The sequence below is a fragment of the Pseudorasbora parva genome, chromosome 13 (genome assembly GCF_024679245.1).
Source record: "Pseudorasbora parva isolate DD20220531a chromosome 13, ASM2467924v1, whole genome shotgun sequence".
NCBI lineage: Eukaryota > Metazoa > Chordata > Actinopteri > Cypriniformes > Gobionidae > Pseudorasbora > Pseudorasbora parva.
This window is the reverse complement of record NC_090184.1, coordinates 44,254,160-44,268,107: the sequence shown is the minus strand read 5'-3', so window position 1 is coordinate 44,268,107 and position 13,948 is coordinate 44,254,160. Positions and strand designations below refer to the sequence as shown.

At 36.6% G+C, this 13,948-nt stretch overlaps 1 protein-coding gene across 2 annotated transcripts in view; it reads right to left on the bottom strand.

Moving 5' to 3' along the window:
- dtx1 (deltex 1, E3 ubiquitin ligase) overlaps positions 1–13,948 on the bottom strand; it is an 82,570-nt gene that overhangs the window by 27,029 nt on the left and 41,593 nt on the right. For both annotated transcript variants that reach the window (XR_010897606.1, XM_067414550.1), the window contains exons 3-5: positions 9,762–10,479; positions 1,226–1,287; positions 87–248 (exon numbers count right to left, since the gene is read on the bottom strand). Coding sequence is in view for 1 of the 2 variants with exons in the window: in XM_067414550.1 (XP_067270651.1) it covers positions 87–248; positions 1,226–1,287; positions 9,762–10,479 (942 nt within the window). In the remaining variant the exon portion in view is untranslated. The remainder of the gene's footprint in view (positions 1–86; positions 249–1,225; positions 1,288–9,761; positions 10,480–13,948) is intronic.

Sequence of the window (13,948 nt, the reverse complement as noted above, 5' to 3'; positions counted from 1 at the left end):
CTCACACACTCACTCACACACTCACTCACTCACACACTCACTCACACACTCACACACACACTCACACACAGCCTCTGCTGCCTGACCTTTGCGGAGATGTTTCTTCTTGGTCTTGCGTCGGATGCTGTTGATTCCCGGCACCGGCTTCAGCTCGCTCTTACTGACGGCTGGAGGGTGAAGGACGGGCTTCGGGGCCCGAGTCAGACACACAGGGAGCCCGGCGGCGCACATGAGGATCCCCGTCATGCCTGAGACACACACACACAGCATACGCTTTCATTTACGCCAATAAAGGTCATGCCTGACACACACACACAGGATACGCTTTCATTTACACCAATAAAGCCGTTTTATCTGCTATAACTTTTTATTAATTTAATCCTAATTTATGTCTTTTTTTTAAATCATTCAATGGGACTTATTTTACTTGCATGTTAAAATAAAATAAAAAATTAAGTAATAAATAAAACAATTCAAATAAAAACCTATTTCAACACCAAACTACATAGATAACGTGCTCACTTGGATGTTAAATAAATAAATAAATATATATATATATATATATATATATATATATATATATATATATATATATATATATATATATATATATTTCTTTACACCTTAGTACAAAGTTAACCTGTTTATGTGCAAAATAAAATAAAATAAAATAATAATAAAAAATATTATATACCTTTGTAGAGTTAAGTAGTGTAGAGCTCACTCCTGTTTGTTTGCTAAATAAACTAAATATGTTTTTTAGTTTTATATACCTGTGTACAGTTAAGTTGTTTACTTGCAAAATAAAAATAAAATAAAATCATTGATATATACCTTTATAGAGTTGAACGGTTTACTTGCAAAATTAAATAAATAATAAAATAAACAATTTTCATATTTTGTACAAATTAACCTGTTTACATGCAAAATAAAATTAAAAAAAATATATAAAAATGTATATTCCTTTGTAGAGTTAAGCTGTTTATTTGCTAAATAAAATAAATATTTATTATTAAATTTAAAAAAATGTTTTATATGTATATATACACCTTTGTACAAAGTTAACCTGATTACGTGCAAAATAAAAAGAAATAAAATAAACCATTTTTACATACCCTTGTACAGATATAAGCGGTTCACATACAAAATGTAAATAAAATATTCAAATAAAAGGTTTTTTGGTTTACACCAAACTGAATTTGAACATCATGTTGTTGTGCTGTACCTGCTAAGGCAGGATGGATGGGTCCCGGTCCAGTGAGATTCTTCACAGGAAGTGCAGGAACCCTGGAAACAACACACACACACACACACACACACGTCAGACAGTCAATGATCCACTGGACCTGAACCATCAGCAGCTCATATATACGATAAAGGGATCAGATGATGAGACACCAACATACGGCCAAAACACAGCATAATACTCAACTCAAACCGGCCAATCGAATTAAGTTCCGAACGAGCCAATCAGCATCCAGCGAGAAACACTGAAGCCATCATCAGATCACACTTGAGAACAGATAAAGCTCAAGATGTGTTGATCTGAATATATCATCTTATCGGATCACATGTGGAACAAAAACTCACTCCTAAAGAAAGAGGCGTTCCTCCCTCAGCCCGTCCAGCACACACACACACACCTCAAATCAAGTCAATGTCAGTGTTGTTCACCTTTAAAGCCCTGATAATGTCAGACACTAGATCTAATCAGTGTGAACAAGAGAAATGAAACCAGACAGAGAGCCATGATGACGATGATGATGATGATGATAAAATGTAGCTAAAATATGATTAGAAGGAGAAACGAGATTTTATTTTTTCTGTCTGAAAGAAATGCTACTGTAGGATGCTGGATTATAGTTTATTCACAAAATAAAATACAAATTCAAAATAGGAAAACTATAATAGTATCTCAACTATACTAAAGTAACAAATAAAATAATATCTATAAAATAAAAAATATATACAAATAATTCTCAATCAGCCTATGTGTCATAAAATAAATAAATAAATAAATTAATTAATTAAAATAAATAAATAAATAAATAAAAACAAGATCAAATAAAATAACAGAAAAAAATATTCTCCATTAGCCTATAGGTCATCTAATAAATGAAATTAGTACATTCATAAAATCAAATATAAATATATAAAATTAATTTAAAAAATCTTATTATGTCATCTATTAAATAGAATGATTACTTAATGAATTAAAATAAATAAAATAAAAATATTCTCCATTAGCCTATAGGTCAACTAATAAATTGAATTACACAGCTCAATGAATAAAAATAAAATAAAAAAATGTAATATATTTTTAATACATTTAAATACATTTTATTAAAATAAAATGATTCTGTTCAATTGGCCTATACATTAAAATGAATAATTAAGATGTTTGAAATGTATATCTGTAAATGAATTACATAACTCAAACAAACAAATAATCATTGTAGAGGGTTAAGCCGTTTAGTTGCATGTTGAAATAAAACAGAATAAACAAAACCTGCATGCAGAGTTAAGAGTAAAAGAGAGCGCCTCATATCAACACACATCCGGAAACGGCTGCACTCGTCTCGTTTCATGTCTTATCTCTCCCGTTTTAGATCTCACACTCGTTCTGGTTTCCACACGCAGCGACTCAAAGCCTCGCTCGAGCCACCGAACCTACCGTGTGTCCTCCTCCGAGTCTCCATCCGTCTCCATCATCTCTCCTGCTTTCATTAAACTCTACACAACACACACTTCCTCTTCTGATCTCAGACACGCTTGCTCTCACAGGAAGTGAGACAGGAAGTCAGTTGTTAAGTTGAACTGAACTCTGAAGCCTGTTAGTGTTCATATATGAGCCAAAACCAGATAACACTGAAGAGGTCAGATGTTGTAAAGCTCTTTAGAAAACCAATCTGCTTCAAATGCCTTCATGAAAGTACATACATAGAGACACCGTAATGTAACATTCTGGAACATAACATAATGAACATAATGTAACAACATACTGTAACATAATGAACATAACGTAACACTAACATAACACACTGTAAAATAACAATGTAACATAACAATATACGGTAATGTAAAGTAACGTAACAAAAACAACATAACAAAATAACAACACATAACACAACATAACATGTAACATAACACAATACGTAACAACAAACCAAAACATAACATAACATGCAACATAATACATAACACATAACATAATATACAACAACCTAACATAAAACATAACATAACAACACTTACAACATTTAATATAACAGCATAAAACATAACATGTAATGTAACATATAACATCTAACATAACACGCAACATAAACTTAACACATAACAAACATAACACACAACATAACACATAACATAAAAAACATAACATGTCACAACACAACAACACGCAACGACAAAACATAACACATAACACCATGTAACATAACATAACAAAACACGCAACATAACAACATGTAAAACAACATGTAACGTAACATAACACGCAACAAAACACATAAATTAACATAAAAAACATAACATGTAACATAACACATAACACGCAACATAACACATAACATAAAAAACATAACATGTAACAACACAATAACACGCAACATGACATACAACATAACACATAACACCATGTAACAAAACACATAACAAAACACGCAAGATAACACGCAACATAACATGTAAAACAACACGCAACATAACATATAACATAACATAAAAAACATAACATGTAACATAACACATAACACGCAACATAACATATAACATAACATGTTACATAACGCATAACACGCAACATAACACATAACATAACATAAAAAACATAACATGTTACATAACATAACACATAACGCATAACACGCAACATAACATAACATAGCATAAAAAACATAACACATAACAACACGCAACATAAAATAACACACAACATAACATAAAAACATAACGTTACATAACGCATAACACGCAAAATAACATATAACATAACATAAAAAACACAACATGCAACATAACATAACACGCAACATAACATATAACATAACATAAAAAACACAACATGCAACATAACATAACACGCAACATAACATATAACATAACATAAAAAACACAACATGCAACATAACATAACACGCAACATAAACATAACACGCAACATAACACATAACATAACATGTAACATAACACATAACAACACGCAACATAACACAACATAAAAAACATAACATGTAACATAACACATAACAACACGCAACATAACACATAACATAAAAAACATAACATGTAACATAACACATAACAACATGCAACATAACACATAACATAAAAAACATAACATGTAACATAACACATAACAACACGCAACATAACACATAACATAAAAAACATAACATGTAACAACACAACAACACGCAACATGACATACAACATAACACATAACACCATAACAAAACACATAACAAAACACGCAAGATAACACGCAACATAACAACATGTAACATAACACGCAACATATTAACATGTAAAACAACATGTAACATAACACGCAACATAACATATTACATAACATAAAAAACATAACATGTAACATAACACGCAATATAACATAAAAAACATAACATGTACAACACGCAACATAAACAACACGCAACAAACATAACACGCAACATAACATAACATAAAAAAAACATAACATAACACATAACACGCAACATAACACATAACATAAAAAACATAACATGTAACATAACACATAAACATAACACACAACATAACACATAACATAAAAAACATAACATGTAACATAACACATAACACATATACATAACACACAACATAACACATAACACCATGTAACAAAACACATAACAAAACACGCAACATAACAACATGTAACATAACACGCAACAACATGCAACATAACATAACATAACATACAGTACAGGCCAAAAGTTTGGACACATTTCTATTTGTATTTAGTATTTTTGATCAAATAAACTGTAATGAAACTTCTTTCAAAAACATTACAAATAGTAATTTGTCCAAACTTTTGGCCTGTACTGTATAACATAACATATAACAAAATATAAAAACATACTGTAATGTAAAGTAATGTAACCTACTGTAACATGACGTAACATAATGTAACACAATAACGTAATAACATACTGTAACATCATAAATGATCCTGCTCAATTGGCCTATTGATTAAGTTATTATGAATAATGAAGATTTTTAAAATGTAGATTTGATTCATGGAATTATTAAATAATAACTAATAAAACTACAGTCTTGTTCAAAATAATAGCAGTACAATGTGACTAACCAGAATAATCAAGGTTTTTAGTATATTTTTTATTGCTACGTGGCAAACAAGTTACCAGTAGGTTCAGTAGATTGTCAGAAAACAAATGAGACCCAGCATTCATGATATGCACGCTCTTAAGGCTGTGCAATTGGGCAATTAGTTGAAAGGGGTGTGTTCAAAAAAATAGCAGTGTCTACCTTTGACTGTACAAACTCAAAACTATTTTGTACAAACATTTTTTTTTCTGGGATTTAGCAATCCTGTGAATCACTAAACTAATATTTAGTTGTATGACCACAGTTTTTTAAAACTGCTTGACATCTGTGTGGCATGGAGTCAACCAACTTGTGGCACCTCTCAGCTGTTATTCCACTCCATGATTCTTTAACAACATTCCACAATTCATTCACATTTCTTGGTTTTGCTTCAGAAACAGCATTTTTGATATCACCCCACAAGTTCTCAATTGGATTAAGGTCTGGAGATTGGGCTGGCCACTCCATAACATTCATTTTGTTGGTTTGGAACCAAGACTTTGCCCGTTTACTAGTGTGTTTTGGGTCATTGTCTTGTTGAAACAACCGTTTCAAGGGCATGTCCTCTTCAGCATAGGGCAACATGACCTCTTCAAGTATTTTAACATATGCAAACTGATCCATGATCCCTGGTATGCGATAAATAGGCCCAACACCATAGTAGGAGAAACATGCCCATATCATGATGCTTGCACCTCCATGCTTCACTGTCTTCACTGTGGACTGTGGCTTGAATTCAGAGTTTGGGGGTCGTCTCACAAACTGCCTGTGGCCCTTGGACCCAAAAAGAACAATTTTACTCTCATCAGTCCACAAAATGTTCCTCCATTTCTCTTTAGGCCAGTTGATGTGTTCTTTGGCAAATTGTAACCTCTTCTGCACATGCCTTTTTTTTAACAGAGGGACTTTGCGGGGGATTCTTGAAAATAGATTAGCTTCACACAGACGTCTTCTAACTGTCACAGTACTTACAGGTAACTCCAGACTGTCTTTGATCATCCTGGAGGTGATCATTGGCTGAGCCTTTGCCATTCTGGTTATTCTTCTATCCATTTTGATGGTTGTCTTCCGTTTTCTTCCACGTCTCTCTGGTTTTGCTCTCCATTTTAAGGCATTGGAGATCATTTTAGCTGAACAGCCTATCATTTTTTGCACCTCTTTATAGGTTTTCCCCTCTCTAATCAACTTTTTAATCAAAGTACGCTGTTCTTCTGAACAATGTCTTGAACGACCCATTTTCCTCAGCTTTCAAATGCATGTTCAACAAGTGTTGGCTTCATCCTTAAATAGGGGCCACCTGATTCACACCTGTTTCTTCACAAAATTGATGACCTCAGTGATTGAATGCCACACTGCTATTTTTTTGAACACACCCCTTTCAACTAATTCAACTAATTGCCCAATTGCACAGCCTTAAGAGCGTGCATATCATGAATGCTGGGTCTCATTTGTTTTCTGAGAATCTACTGAACCTACTGGTAACTTGTTTGCCACGTAGCAATAAAAAATATACTAAAAACCTTGATTATTCTGGTTAGTCACATTGTACTGCTATTATTTTGAACAAGACTGTATATATAAAAATAACTATAATAAAAAATTGTTACATAGCGTACACTTTGCACACACAAAAAAAATCACTGTTCATTTTGCTCAATTGGCCAGAGGATTATGATGAATAATGAAGATGTTTGAAATGTATATCTGGGGCCATATTCATAAAACATTTGATCTGAGCACTCAGAGTTCTCCGACATCGCAGTAAAAGCTCTCAGGGAAGAGTTCTCTCTTAAACACATTCATACAGCGACTGAGAACTTCTACTAAAGGACATGTGTAAGTGTGAACTCGTGAAGCAACCGCCACCGGTAATTAGACGTCATCTTTTTCATCTATTATTGATATATTTTTGCCTTGTTGTTATGATAGGACAGTAAGTAGACAAAGGTGAGAAAGGTCTGCAACAGACGTTAGGATTGCGTGTGATTTATTTAGGAGTCCTTTTGACTATTCCTAGCTTTTCACAGATTTAGGAGCTAGTTTATACTCTTAGAGCTCAAATTAGGACTGACACAGAGCAACCTTTAGCCTTAAGATGTTTTATGAATACGGCCCCAGATTCATGGAATTATTAAATAACAACTCAATGGATAATAAATCAAATTAAATAATAAAATTATATACATTGCTTAATTTGCCTATGGATTATGATGAATAATGAAGATGTCTGAAATGTATTTCTGATTCATTTATTTATTTAATAATAACTCAATGGATAATAAAAAATTACATTTAATTTTAAAAATAAAAATGTATAATATATTTATTTATATATATATATACATACACATAAACAGCCCTAATCCCCTAAAGGGTTTCACTTTAATTTTTAACTACAAAATAAAAACATTTGTTCTATACAAAACTAAATGAATTACTGTATCCACAAATCTCACATTAACACATGAAAACATTAAAATGCTAAATAATATAAATGCACAGATCACTGGCAAAAAAAAAAGTATCATAAAACTCAAAACAGATGGAATTAATCTTCCAAACATTGAAAATGTTGAGATGAAAAGTGAAGATTAATAAGACTGAATAAATGAGTTTTGTAGTCAATAGGAAAACTGATATTATATATATATATATAAATAATATTTTATAATATATATATATATATATATATATATATATATATATATATATATATATATATATATATATCCTGTACCACGGTAAGTGTGTGTAAGCCCTCTGTCTCTGATCTGACCGACTCTGCCCTCTAGTGGCGGTGCAAAAATCACACATCACTGAAACACGAGTTCCTTCAGTGTGAAGTGTGTGTGGAGGCACTACAGTACCCGTGTGTCCGTGTGTGTGTGTGTGTGTGTGTGTGTGTGTGTGTGTGTGTGTGTGTGTGTGTGTGTGTGTCTCAAAACATCCGAACCAGAAGCGTTTCTAGCCATCAAAGAATCTGTCCCCATATTTTTGATTCTTTTCTTTTGGTAGGCTACTGTTATTGATAAGGGATAAAAACTGTCTTCATCTCCAGTAGATTCATTCACAAGCTGCATGTACAATACAGATCTGCTTAGTACTTTTGTCTTGAGAAGCAATAAATGTTTGGATATTTGTAGTGGGGAAAAAAGACAAAAGTGCTGACTAAGAACATCATTTTTTGCCGTGTGAAAGCACAACATGATTGCTGGAATCCTGTCAGGGAAAATTATTCTCAGGTTTTATATCTCCATTGTCAGACAAGGATTTATGAGTATTTATTATTTATCAGGGGTAAGTGCCGCAGTAAAACGGATCAAATTAGTTGTAGACCGATAGCGAAACATCACTGTTTAAGTGGGAGTGAATAGAAAGTGTAATTGCATTAGTAAGAAAACCTCACAGAGATCACATCTGAGAGATCGACGGTGGTGTTTTGTGCACGTGATGCTTGTTTATACAGTATCTTACGCTATCTGATTTAGTGTGTGTGTGTGTGTGTGTGCGTGTGTGTGTGAACCACGCTCATCCTGTGTGTGGAACCGCTCGCCTGGGAACAAAGCAAACTTATCTCTCTTTACACCCTTTCTCTCTTCGTCTCTGCGCTGCTCTCTGGGTTTCTGCTGAAGTGTGTTTGTGGGTTCAGAAATGTGGTTTCATCGTCACTTCACATTTCCTAGGATTTATACCCCTTCATTAGATGCTTTACTGTCTCTCTCTCTCTCTCTCTCTCTCTCTCTCTCTCTCTCTCTCTCTCTCTCTCTCTGCTGAGGCTTCGTTTTGCCTTGATCCATTATTCATCTTCCCCCTGTGTATCACAGCCTGGATGGCAACGATCCACACACACACACACACACACACACACACACACACCAAAGACCAAAGACACACTCAAACAATGATTTTCACACGCTCAGAGGAAAGGACAAGATTTATAGATGCTTTACAGCAGCACAGCACTTGTGTGTGAGAGTGTGTATGAATGTGTGCGTGTGTGCATGTGTGTGTGTTTCAGTGTGTGAGTGTGTTTGACTGATTCACTGTCACACTGCAAAAGGACACTATTGATTATTTCCCTGTTCGAGACAATCAATCCCTACAAAACTAAAAAGCATCAAGAAACAAAGAAAAGAATGACCCAATGAAGTGCAAACAGCTCAAGATAAAGATATTCATACATCATACATAAAACTATCTATCTATTTAATAGAAAAAAATGAAAGAAAGAACAGCAGATACTATAGATAGATAGATAGAACGATAGATAGAACGATAGATAGAACGATGGATGGATGGATGGATGGATGGATGGATGGATGGATGGATGGATGGATGGATGGATGGATGGATGGATGGATGGATGGATGGATGGATGGATGGATGGATGGATAGATAGATAGATCTCTTACCCTGGAGGGATGGATCCTCTGCCCGCCGTCACCGCGATCCGCTGCGTTCCTGGCCGGTTCAGATTATTCTGTCCGTTAATCGTAAGCGCGTGATTGGTCGGAAGCGTCACCAGCGCAGGGGCGCCTGAGAAATTCATCCCATTCATCTCCATCTTCCCAGCTCCGCCTCCACTGACCTTTATGTTGTTATGGTGTCCCCTGGCAACAGTCGTCATGGGTGAGTAGAGGGAGGAGCCAGCGAAGGTGTTGCTCTGCCTGACGACGGCCGTCTGATTGGCTCCGCCCTCCGTCCCGTAAAGCTTCCTCCTCTGCTGCAGAGCCAAGATGGCGTTAGATGCGGCGCGTGTGTTGTGGACCAGCAGGCACTGTTGGCAGGTGCACGGGGTGCCCGAATTGGTGCCCACAGGCCAGGATTGGGATTTGGGGATGGATCCGGCGATGAGAGGATAGGCAAGGTCCATCCGCCGGCGAATGCGCCGCTTCCTCTGGCTCTGCCGGTTAGTTTGAGACATGCCGTCAAAGTCCACCAGATAGCTGAAGCCCAGCGAGCTCAGGTCCAGCCAGGGGTGCTGCTTCTCATAGGCGTTCTGGATACTGACACACAACTCCATGTCGTAGGGCGTCCAGGATCCACAGTCGTTTTCCCACTCCCATACGATGCCCTTGCCCGGAGACGAGGACGGGTCGTAGAAATTACGCTGCACGGGACGCATTGTGCCTAAAGCAGGACAGAGAGAGAACTGATGAAGAACTAATACAATGCATACATTTAAAGGGTTAGTTCACCCAAAAAAGAAAAGTATTTCATTAATTCCTCGCCCTCATGTCGTTGGACACCCGTAAGACCTTCGTTCATCTTCAGAACACAAATGAAGATATTTTAGTGTAAAGCTGAGAAAGGCTTCAGATAGGCCTCCATTGGCATTCAGTACATTCCCACTCACAAGACCCATAAAGACACTAAACACATCGACACACAGCCCATCTCACTAGAGCGGCTCTACAATAATTTTATGAAGCAACGAGAATAGTTTTAGTGCGCAAAAAAAAATCGAAATAATGACTTTATCCGCCAAGTTATTGTCTTCCGTGTAGGTCTCGGACGCGAACTCACGCGTTAGCGGCGCCCCTCCTCCTCTTCCGGGTCATGTGTCCGAATCATAGACCGTAAAAAAATTTGGACGATGCGATATCATCCGTTTACGATTGCCCGAGTTGAAGCTTTCAGACGGTCCGCTGACATCTAGGGACCGAGTCTGTGCAGTAGAGAGCAGGAAGTAGAGCAGGAAGTACAGCAGCGATATCAAAAGCCCGCCCACACTCTCACAGAATCAGAACTATTAAATATGTTGGTGTGAAATAAACAGATATGGAAATGTAGAAATTAAAGCTAAAGCTCCAATCTGCTCCCAAAAATCCCGAATAAAGTCCGTTAGTGCCTCAGTGACTTCACTCAGAGAAGACGTCGATCTCAGCTGTCAATCATGAGGCCACACCGCCCGTTTTTATAGCATCAGATAACTAACTAAAACTAAACTTATTTTAAAAACGAACACTTGAAATGAAATCATCGTGATGGTAACTGCCTTCAATGACATAAACTAACTTTGGGGGGAAATATCTAGTGTAATTTTATTGTTTATTTTGCCTCGCGTCCATTAGAAAACACAGAGGGGCGGCTATACTGGGACCGGTCACCGGGGGGCGATGGAGGCGCGACAGCTTCAGTTTCTGAGAGGAGTGCTGCAGGCTTGATCTGAGCCATCTGAACGGCGGAGCTGTGTCATATTCTTGCGCATCCGTCGAGTTCACGTCAATAACTTGGTGGATAAAGTCATTATTTAGATTTTTGTGCGCACAGTAGTGAGATGGGCTTTGTGTCGATGTGTTTAGGGCCTTTATGGGTCTTGTGTGTGGGAATGTACTGAATGCCAATGGAGGCCTTTCTGAAGCCTTTCTCAGCTTTACACTAAAATATCTTCATTTGTGTTCTGAAGATGAACGAAGGTCTTACAGGTGTCCAACGACATGAGGGGGAGTAATTAATGAAATAGTTTACATTTTTGGGTGAACTAACCCTTTAATTAATGCAGTGCAAGCAGGGCGTGACATTAACGCATTTCCAGGACAAGTGGAAAACTGAGTATTGTTCGACTTTGCATGTTGCATAAAATCTAAAGAGACCACTTTTGTGATTTTTGGCCAAACAGTTCAGAAGTTACAAAAAGCTCCTGACCACTAGGTGGCACTGTGCCGAAACAGAGCAGGTAGACTCAGATCATGGTTGTCATAACACACACTATCCCTGTGTCCCACTTCGCATACTATCCACACTAAATAGTATTCGAAAATAGATTTAGCATGTCCCAAATCGTAGTATGTTGAAAAGAGTATTCCAAACATACCCAGATGGTTTACTATTTCCTGTCAGAATTCGAAGTGCGGATCGATGCACACACTACGGCTGATACTACCCACAACCCATTGCGAGTTGGACGAGGATTCGATTGGAACTACAAACGCGGATAAAAAGTGTTAAAAACATGACCGATGTGCTAGTCAGATAGTAAAGTAGAGAGGTTTATATAAAGGTTTGATTGATCTATTATCAGTATTTAACCTGAGGAAAATATATTTATTCAGTGTTGTCCACATTATATTTCTCCTTCAGCAGCATTGTGAACTTTTGTAATGACACGTTTTGCGATTAACTTTTAAATGCGTCATATTTAAACTGCAAACACACAAGGAGAGTCTCTGCATTAAAGACACACACATGGCAGATCAATGTGCGACTACGTTTCTCTGATACGTTAGGAGATTAAACTGAATGTGGAGGATTTTGACTGTGATGATGATTGACAGGGCAGTTTAAACAGTGATGGGATGCACGTAACTAAGCGACAGAGTCCGTTAAAGATGACGGAGTAGTATGTCCCAAAACTTGCATACTTTTCTGCTACACACTCAAAAGTATGTACTTTTTCTTCACAAAAAGAGTACACACTTTTAGGACGTAGTATAAGTAGGCGTTTGGGACGCAGCATAAGTTTGGTCAAAATTTGCTAAAGCATTGCAGACATATCGCCACATGTCCATTTTGGCGTGCTCTTATTCATTGGCGCATTATTCAAGAACAGTTTGATGAATCAACTTAAATTCCATAACTTTTTGTCAGCATGATCTGAAGATGATCTGATTCAATTTTGGTGAAAACCGGAGCAACGGCCTAGGAGGGGTTTGAAAAAATAGTTTTTTAAAGAAAATAAAAATGGCGGACAGCAAGTTCAGCCGACTATAGGATAGTTGGTATCTATGTTCTTGGCATGACCCAAGTAATTCATTAAGACCAGTTCCATTAGAATAGGTTAATTTAATCAAAAGTTATTAGCCTTTTTGGAAATTTCATTAACCTTTTTGTGTACTGTCATGGCATGGTGCCAAAAGAATACAGAGTTACGTAATGATGCGCCAATGTGTTTGTAAAATACAGCCTTTTTGGACAAAATTCAAAATGGCCAAAGCCCAAAATGGCCGAAATAGGGAAATTGGGTAACGTTTGACTCAATCTAAACCCAAAATCTAAAGAGACCAGTTTTTTCAATAGACCATTCAGAAGTGATAAGCAAAAAGAGCCCTTTTTTATATCTCCTGACCACTAGGTGGCCCTGTGCCGAAACAGCGCAGGTAGACTCAGGTCATGGCTGTCATAAAACACAACAAGTTTGTTTAGTATTCACTAAAGCACTGCAGAGATCTCGCCTCACATCCATTTTGGTGTCCTCTTAGTCAAATTCGTTGGCGCATTTTTCGAGAACGGTCTGACGACTCAACTTGAATTTCAAAGCTTTTTGTCGGCATGGTCTGAAGATGATCTGGTTGAATTTTGGAGAAAATCTGAGTGACGGCCTAGGAGGGGTTCAAAAAAGTTTTCTGGAAAATGTTAAATACCGTAAAAATTTTCAATTGTTGCAATCATAGATATGGGGAAATGGGGTATGGTTAAACTCAACATGTTGCACCAAATCTAAAGGGACCAGTTTTGTGATTTTTAGCCCAGGCGTTCAGAAGTAATAAGCAAAAAGATAAATGTTTCATATCTCCTGACCACTAGGTGGCACTGTGCCGAAAGCGCAGGTAGACTCAGGTCATGGTTTTCATAAAACACACCAAGTTTGGTCAGAATA